Source organism: Setaria viridis, chromosome 6 (assembly GCF_005286985.2).
Source record: "Setaria viridis chromosome 6, Setaria_viridis_v4.0, whole genome shotgun sequence".
NCBI classification, from domain to species: domain Eukaryota; kingdom Viridiplantae; phylum Streptophyta; class Magnoliopsida; order Poales; family Poaceae; genus Setaria; species Setaria viridis.
This window is the reverse complement of record NC_048268.2, coordinates 13,906,614-13,916,170: the sequence shown is the minus strand read 5'-3', so window position 1 is coordinate 13,916,170 and position 9,557 is coordinate 13,906,614. Positions and strand designations below refer to the sequence as shown.

The following is a 9,557-nucleotide window of genomic DNA, read 5'->3' as shown; positions in this document are numbered from 1 at the left end:
GAGGCTCTTGGCTTCGTATTAATATAGCTAGGAAAAGCCCTAGCTTAGCACTTACATCCTGTACAAGAAGTTAACTTAGTGTCGAATTTAATGATTGGCAGTTCATCAGGGGTTGTCCAAGTGGTAGATTTATAAGCAGGGAAGATCGTAAGATAAAAACTCAAATGGTAACACAAGGACATAAGGTTTTAGATAGGTTCAGACCTCCGAAGAGTAATACCCTACGTCTGTATTCTGGTGGATCGTATTGCTGATCGCAGGTGCAAAGAGTTAACGTAAGGTGGGGTCAATTACCCTAGGAGGTGCCCCTGGCCACCTTATATAGGCTGACGACCTAGGTTATAATTGGATAGGATCTAATCCTAGTCAGTTGTTACATGGAAAGCAATCTAAGTCGGTTTACAACAAGTATCATGTGATATCCATGTAGAATTGTTCGATCATAAAGACATCGGCGGACACTGGGTCAGTCTGAGGCTAGGCGTTGCTGACAGCTTGGTCTGGGTCCAGGATCTTAATGGATGGTTTTCTCAAGTTCTAGACGAACACGCCGACCGGGACTTGGGCGGGTTTCGAGCCGAGCTTGGATTGGACGTCGGCGGCGATGTTGTGTTCTCTGAGGACGTGATGGAACTCGAGACCTTCGATGTGAGCCTTGAGTTTGCGGACCTCAGCGCAGTAGGTGTCCATGGTTTCCTTTGTGCACTCCCAAGACTTGTTGACCTGCTCAACGACAACCTTGGAGTCATCAAACGCGAGGATGCGCTTAATGTCGAGAGAGGCGGCGATGTGGAGCCCGTGTATGAGGGCCTTGTACTCAGCGCCGTTCTTTGTAGCCTTGTAATGTATTTGGAGAACGTACTTAAGCTGCTCGCCTTTGGGGGATATGAAGAGGACCTTAGCGTCGGCCCCTTCAAGGTTGAGGGTGCCGTCGAAGTACATCGTCCAGTGCTCCGGCCTCTCCAGGGAGGGTGGCTCTTGAATCTCAGTCCGCTCAGCGATGAAGTCCGCCAGGATTTGGGACTTGATTGCATGACGCGGGCTGAAGTCAATGTCGAATTCGCCGAGCTCCATGAACCATTTGACGACTCAGCCATGGACATCCCTATTGTGCAGGATTTCGCCGATTGGGTAGGAGGAGACCACTCAGATCTTGTGTGCTTGGAAGTAGTGACGCAGATTATGGGAGGTGATCAGTATTGTGTAGAGCAATTTCTGGACCTGTGTGGAGCGGACTTTGGAGTTGCTCAGGACCTCGCTGACGTAATATATCGGCCTTTGCACCATGTGGGCGTGGTCAGGTTCTTCACGTTCTACAACTAGCACCGTGCTCACAACGTGTGTTGTTGTGGAGATGTATAGCTGCAGCGTTTCTTGGTCGGCCAGGGCCATCAGGATGCAAGAGGTGGAGAGGAATGTTTTGAGTTTCTCGAGGACCTTGCGGGCCTCGTCATCCCACTCAAACTTGTCCGCCTTCTTGAGCAGCTTGAAGAAGGGGAGTCCCTTTTCGCCGAGCTAGCTGATGAAGTGGCTAAGGGCCGCTATCATGCATGTGAGCTTCATGACATCCTTCTTGCCAGCTGGCTGCACCATGTTCTTGATGGCATCCACTTTGACAAGGTTAGCTTGGATGCCGCATTGGCTAACCATGAAGCTTAGGAGCTTTCCAGACGGGACACCGAAAACACATTTGCCCGAGTTGAGTTTCCAGCGATAGGCCCAGAGGCTATCGAAGGTTTGGGCAAGGTCAGCGATGAAGTTCTCTTCATCTTTGGTCTTGATGACCATGTCATCGACGTAGACCTCTACATTTTTGCTGAGTTGTTTCTTGAGGCAACCCTAGATTGCCTTCTGATAGGTGGCGCCGGTGTTTTTTTAACCCGAAGGTCATGGTGTTGTAGCAGTAGATGCCATAGGGCATTTTGAACACGGTCCTATCTTGGTCGGCGGGGTTGAGGGCGATCTGGTGATAGCCCGAGTAGTAATCGAGGAAGCACAACAGGGTGCAACCACCCGTGGAGTCCATGACTTGGTCGATGCGAGGAAGAGGGAAGGGGTCTTTAGGGCAGTGCCTGTTGACACCAGTGTAGTCGATACACATTCTTGATTTATTGGTTTTCTTCTTTACAAGGACTGGATTTGCTAATTAGTTGGGGTGCTTACATTCACGGATGAAATCGATAGCTAAGAGCTTATTTATTTCTACCCTAATGGCCTCCTTGCGATCTTGAGCGAAACGGTGAAGCTTCTGCTTGACCGGTCTTGCTATCTTGCTCAGCTCCAAGGAGGGCTCAGCCAGCTCCCACGGGATACCGGGCATATCGTATGGTTTCCACGTGAATATGTCCGAGTTTTCCCAAAGGAAGCTAGTGAGCACGTCTTCCTATTTGGGGGTGAGGCCGGCCCTAATGAGGGCTGACCGAGGTTGATCTTCTTGACTTGTGGTCGGGCTGCAGCGCCATGGGCATCGGGTCCGCCTCTAGGATCTTTAGCTGACTTTGATCGACCTTCTTGGACTCGGAGAGCATCATGGTGGTGTTGGCTAAGTACTCCTAGGTCTCGGCGAGCTGCACAGCTTCTGTGTCGCACTTGTAGAACGTTTCAACATCGCCGAAGATGGAGAGGACGCCATTTGGAGTTGGCATCCTGAGGATGAGGTAGGTATCGTTGGGAATCGCCATGAACCTCGCCAGCATTGGCCTGCCAAAGATGGCATGGTAGGAAGTTTTGAAGTTGGCAACCTTGAAGGTGAGGTGCTAGGGCAGGGCGAGTCTCCCAATAGGATAGGATCCTTTGTCAGGTACTATGCCATAGAATGGGTCTTCGCAGGGAAGGAGCCGCTCAAAATTGAAGTCCACACGCTTCAGGATCTCAGTGAAGATGATGTTGAGGCCGCTGCCACCATCGATCAGCACCTTGGAGAGGAGGACTCTGTCTATGGTGAGGCACACCACCAGTGGGTAAGATCCGGAGTCTGGGATGTGCACCCAGTGATCTTCTCTGAAGAAGGTTATGGGCATCTCCGACCAGCGCAGATACTCGACTGGGTGACGGAGACGAAGTGCACTTCCCGCCTTTGCAATTTGTGCTTGTGATTGCTGCAGAAAGCCTTAAGGCTGTCGATGGTGGTGTTCACCTCCTGCTCGGCGTGTTGGAACTCACCGTTGTCATTGCTAGCACCCTGGTTGGCGTTTGGGTTGCGCTGGTCACAGTGCTCTTCCTTGCATAGGTCATCGCAGTCAGCGCTACGGCGGTTGTCTCGGTCGTCGCAACGGCGATTGTCGTTGTGGTTATCTTCCATGTGGTAGTCATTCCAGCAAGGCCGCTTGTATTCCACCAGGGTGTCGAGCTCTTTCTTGAGGACTGTGCAGTCCCGAAGATTGTGGCGTGCGACCTTGTGGAAGGGGCATGGGACGTTCAGCATATCGTCCAACTCCTCTTGGAGGAAGGTTGTTTCCCTCGCAGGGTCAGCTTCGGTGGCGAGAACCTTAGGGGCCCTCTTCCGAGGTCGGGAGGGCTCCGGCCTGGGCTGGTGCTGGTCTTGATGGGTCAACGGTTCATCGTCATTGTTGTGGCAATTCTTGCCGTCCTGAAATTGGACGTGCTCGGCCTCATCTGTGTCGGCGTGAAGGTTGACGATCTGCATCAGGTGTCCAACTATCTTGGGAGCAGCCTGGAACATGGTGCAGAACATCGAGCGGTTCTTGAGGTTGGTGTGGAAGTACCAGATGACATCGCGGTCTTCAACGCCGGCAAGCCTGTTGCGATTGTCAAAGAAGTAGTTAACGTACTCGCGGAGAGTTTCGTTCTTCCGCTGGCGGACTTGGCCAATGTTTTCCGTGTTTCTAGGTCGAGTGTATGTAGCCTGACAATTCGGGGTGAAGACTCTGGCGAGTTGTCCCCATGTGTCGATGCAGCCTCGTGGGAGGTTTTCGAGCCATAAGAGGGCTACGCTTCCCATCACCACCGGAAATTAGGCGGCCATCTGGTCGTAGGTGGCTAGCTTGAAGGTGGGTGGCCACTGGACAACCCTGAGGTGGCAGGTGAACGCGGCAAACCCGTCGATGTCCATGTCATCATCTTCCATGAGGTGGTAGTGTACCGGCAGGGCCCTGGGGCATACGCCGTTATCATGCTGGGGCGGGTTGTAGGCATTGCCAGGGGCGCCGCAGCGACGGTCGTAATCATTGTGGTGGCGTAGCTCCTCCTCCCATCGGTTGTGGGCCTCCTGCTTCACGTCATGGTTTGGCTGGTTGCCGACCCCTGGAGCACCGAAGTCGCGGTCGTACCGGGCGCATCGGCGGAGCTCCGCCTCATCCCGCTCCTAGTGACGGTTGTTGAGTTCGCCATGTTGGAGGTATGCCCTAGAGGCAATCATAGAGATGATGATATTCCATTTGTATCCATGATTTGTATGTTGTGTTCATTGAATATCCATTGAAGGCTACTTGAATTGATTTGCAATTGTGTGAATTGTATGTGAAACTCTTTACTTGTATGGTTATTCTAAAGTTGTCCCTAGTTGGAGTTCATGTGAGGACACACATGAATATTAGACTAGCACATGTATTAGTTGATGACTATGTTTCACAAGTCATGGACATGGAGATGTTGAACTAATAATGTGGACACATGTGGAGACATGTGCTAGGACTGACCCAACACGAGAAGTAGTTCTCTCTTTAAACAACATATACGCTTTGTCCTTAGACCTGAGACTGTCGCATGTATTCTAAATGTGGATCGACCTACTTAGGGGCTATCAAACGCTACGCCGTAACAGGGTAGTTATAAAGGTAGCTTTCGGGTTTGTCAAGAAGCATGCTATGAGACATGGTCAGTCAAGATGGGATTTGCCCCTCTCTGATTGAGAGTGATATCTCTGGGCCCCTCGAGTGATCGGATCCGAAAAATGCATGGCCATGCTACGTACGGTTAAGAGTTAACCTACAAAGGGATTCCGAATCACAGGATCGAGAAAGAGCGGTCGGCTTGAAGCTAGACCAAATATCGTGAGGCAAAGGGAATAGCATGTATATTATGTTGTGATGGTTCGTCTGATATGATCTTCGTGTGCGTATAGGAGTTGGCACGTCTTGCTAGAGGCCGCTACCGACTATTGGGCCGAGTAGGAGTACTCGGGCCATGTCTATACGTATCCGAACCCATAGGGTCACACAATTAAGGGGCTGGAAGCCCAATTCGGATCTGATCCGAGTTGGATTAGGTTTAGGGGTACTAATGGGCCTCGGATCCAGAGGCCCATCAGGAACCTCTATAAATAGAGGGGTGGGGCGCCCTAGGGTTTACACCTTTTTGGCGAAACACACCTGCCGCGCCTCCCACGCCCTCGCTTGTTCCAACTCGCGGATCTAGCAGTCTGGCTTGCGACGCTTCCTCCCTGCACGTGTGGATACCTTGGAGGTGTTGCGCCTGCAGCACTTGGACGAGCCGCCGACGAGCCGCCGACGAGCCGACGACGAGCTGCGGTACCGGAGGCGATCTTGCTGCACGTGGACGAGCTGCTGAGGAGCTGCTGGACGTGATCGACTACGTACGACTACGTTGATCGACTACGTACGACTACGTGATCGTCTTCACTGCATCGACGCATATCTACATCTTCCGCACCAGTAGTGCGTCGAGTGGTAATCCCGTGATCCTTATACGGCAGTTCTTCCTGGTTATACGCGGTAGAAATTTTGATTTGCGCTAGTGTAGCCTACCTCGTATCCCAACAGTGGTATCAGAGCCGTAGCTGCTTAATTTTGGATTCGGGATGTGTGCATATGGAGATATGCGAGTTTTCTGTTTGATCTATGTCCTGGTTTCGTGTCCTTGCTGCAATGGTAGTGTAACGACATACTCCTACCGGTCGGTTTCCGCCATCGGAGTTAAGTGATACACATAAATCCAGTTGCAGTGAGCGAAGATCAATATGATTGGTCGAATCGAGATCCAGGGTCATACGCCAGGCGCATTAGATGTGCAATAGTAGATGGGATCTACTGCCGGGGTCGGGATTTTGCCGTATGCGTATGCTTCGGTAAATCAGCCGTAACTTTTCGGTACGATCTCGGATCGGGGCGATTTTTATACGAAAATTGATCTACAGAAAAAGTTACACATGAAATTCAACCGCTTCGCCATTTTCGGCGAAATTAGATTTCCCAAATTCGTCTTGGAAGATGGAGTTTCGGGCCTTCGAAGTTTGGAACGTTAGGACGCCTAACTCTGTTTTGCAGGATGTATGTATGTATCTTGTGATCAGTATGGCCCCCTTGTGTATGTGATGCATGTGTGTAACTCATTCGTGACCTACGTGTCGCGCGTACGGCAACACGGCAGGAGCCATATGTGTTGTCACTTTATTGTATTTAATGGTCTGCGTACCAATCTGTGATGATCCAAGCAACTATGTAATCTTCATTACTAGATTCTTTACTAGCTATTAGGCGTAATAGCATGCTCTAGTTCTTGGAGGACTCATCACCAGGAGGATGGCGCACATGGAACATGGAGATGGAGATCACCATGGTGAACAGGTTCTATGGAGATGGAGATCACCATATGAAAACGGGCCATACTGTGTCACAACTGTGTGAATGCTATTCTATTTATGTTTTACTTTCTGCATGCTGTGATGTTAGAAGTAGAACGATCCCTCACAAAGTGTAAGATAGTATGCCCTCCCAACTAAAACTTGCACTGTCCTATGTCTTGTATAATTAGTGGTGGGTCTATGAAATTAGGGTACCACTAGTTTTCCTTAACTAGACGGGTTTGTGTCGGACACTTACACGCATAAGGGTTGGTTTGCTTAACGAGGTCATCTTAACGGTTAAGGACCTTGGGGCATAACGGTTGGGCGCCGAGACATGGAGATGTCACCCAACAACAGGAGTCATATGTGATATGATTAGCAAAAGTTGCTTACCGATCTACCTCGTTTGCTAGCGGTGATGCTAAAGCTCACTAGTAGACTTGTTAGTTGTGGATCCTGAATCACTAAGTTTCAATAGAGGGATATTGATTTTAGTGGGAGTAGATTCTGTTAAAATAGTTTAATGTAATTTGCTCTATCATGGATGCGTTTGTCTTAGTGTATTTTGCAGTACTTTTTGTGGTAGATTAAATGGCACCTAGCAACACCACCACATCGTTTGCTTTGCGTTCGGTCCTTGAGAAGGACAAGTTGAATGGAACAAACTACTCGGATTGGATCCGTAACCTGAGAATTGTTCTCAGGGCTGAGAAAAAGGAAGATGTTCTAGACAACCCACTACCAGAAGAACCTGCTGATGATGCACCCGTTGCTGCTAAGAATGCTTACAAGAAAGCATGTGATGCTAACCTCGAAGTAAGCTGCCTTATGCTTGCTTGCATGGAACCCGAGCTGCAGATGCAGTTCGAAACAAACCATGAGGCGCACGATATGATCGTGGCGCTTAGAGACATGTTCCAAACACAGGCCAGGACTGAAAGGTTCAATGTGTCTAAGGCCTTTGTTGAGAGCAAGCTAGCAGAAGGCGCAGCAGTAGGACCACACGTAATCAAGATGGTTGGTTACACTCAACGGTTGGAGAAGCTAGGCTTCCCACTGGGCCAAGAGTTGGCCACTGATTTCATTCTTTCATCTCTTCCGCCTAGCTATGGGAACTTCATCTCGAACTACCATATGCATGGGACGGAGAAGGGTTTGAATGAACTGTGTGGTATGCTCAAGATAGCAGAGGCTGACATCAAGAAAAGCGCTAGTACCAGCCATGTGATGGCGATATAGAACAAGCCCAGCTTTAAGAAGAAGGGCAATTCTTGGAAGAAGAAGGGCAAGGCTGGAACGTCCAAGCCAAACCCACCGCCCAAGATTAAAGCTGGACCTGGACCTGCTCCAGACAAAGAGTGCTTTTACTATCATGAACTTGGTCACTGGAAGAGAAACTGCAAGCAGTACCTAGCTTCCTTGAAGAATGGCGGAAGTAAGAGTACTTCTACCTCAGGTACGCTTGTTGTTAATGTTATAGACAACATATTTCTCGCTGATACAATTATTAATTCTTGGGTATTTGATACCGGGTCGGTTGCTCATATTTGCAATTCGATGCAGGGTATGATAAGAAGTAGAAGCGTGGAAAGAGGAGAAGTTGATTTCCGCGTGGGCAATAATGCAAGAGTTGCTGCTTTGACCGTCGGGACGATGCAACTCCACCTCCCGTCAGGATTTATTATGGAGTTGAATAATTGTTATTTTGTTCCTAGTTTAAGTCGAAACATTTTATCTCCTTCATGCTTGATGAAGGATGGTTATTCATTTGCGAGTGAAAACAATGGTTGTGTGATCTCTAAGAATAATATGTTTATGGCTTTTGCACCCATTGTGAATGGATTATTTGTTTTAAATCTTGATGGTTCACCTGTCTATAATGTAAGTGCTAAAAGGCCTCAGCCTAATGATTTGAGTCCTACCTACTTGTGGCATTGTCGTTTGGGTCATATAAGTGAAAAGCGCATGAAGAAGCTCCATTCTGATGGACTTCTAACTTCGTTTGATTTTGAATCATACAAGACATGTGAGGCTTGCTTGCTAGGCAAGATGACCAAGACGCCTTTCACAGGATTTACTGAGAGAGCAGTAGAATTGTTGGAACTCGTACATAGTGATGTATGCGGATCAATGAGCACGATGGCTAGAGGAGGATTCCAATACTTCATAACTTTCACTGATGATTTTAGTAGATATGGCTATGTCTACTTAATGAGGCACAAGTCTGAAACCTTTGAAAAGTTCAAGGAATTTCATAATGAAGTTGAAAATCAGCGTGGCAAGAAAATTAAGGCCTTACGATCTGATCGTGGAGGCGAGTATTTGAGCCACGAGTTTAGCAATCATCTAAAGAGTTGCAGAATTGTTCCACAACTTACGCCGCCTGGAACACCTCAGAGAAACGGTGTGTCCGAGCGACGTAATCGAACTTTGTTAGACATGGTTCGATCAATGATGAGCCAGTCGGACCTACCGTTGTCATTTTGGGGATACGCTCTAGAAACAGCAGCTTTCACACTTAATAGGGTACCATCTAAATCCGTAGTTAAGACACCATATGAGATATGGACTGGAAAGGTTCCTAGTTTGTCTTTTCTAAAGATTTGGGGATGTGAAGTTTTTGTCAAGCGACTTCAGTCGGACAAGATCACACCCAAGTCGGATAAGTGCATTTTCGTGGGATATCCAAAGGAAACTTTGGGATATTATTTCTACAACTGATCAGAAGGCAAAGTGTTTGTCGCTCGGAACGGGGTTTTCCTAGAGAAAGAGTTTCTCAAAGGAGAAAAGAGTGGAAAGACAGTGCATCTTGAAGAAGTTCAAGATGAGCCAATCGGGCAAGAATCAATGAGTGATGCTAACGTAGCAGAACAAGTTGAGATAGCCATGGCAAGAGAAGCACCGCCACAACCACGAAGGTCAGCAAGGCTCCGCGAAATGCGAGAAATATTATTGTTGGATAATGATGAGCCTGCGACATATGCAGAAGCAATGATGGACCCAGACTCCGAAA

At 48.6% G+C, this 9,557-nt stretch overlaps 1 protein-coding gene across 1 annotated transcript; it reads right to left on the bottom strand.

The window, feature by feature from the left end:
- Positions 1-537: 537 nt before the first annotated feature.
- Positions 538-1,074, bottom strand: LOC140223188 (uncharacterized). The gene has a single exon (XM_072294733.1). It carries the CDS (start codon positions 1,072-1,074, stop codon positions 538-540), a length of 537 nt encoding a protein of 178 aa, XP_072150834.1.
- Between the last annotated feature and the right edge of the window lie 8,483 nt (positions 1,075-9,557).

What these genes read in the sequence shown, in the direction of transcription:
- LOC140223188 (XM_072294733.1), bottom strand. Translation starts at nt 1,074, where the DNA reads ATGGAGCTCGGCGAATTCGACATTGACTTCAGCCCGCGTCATGCAATC.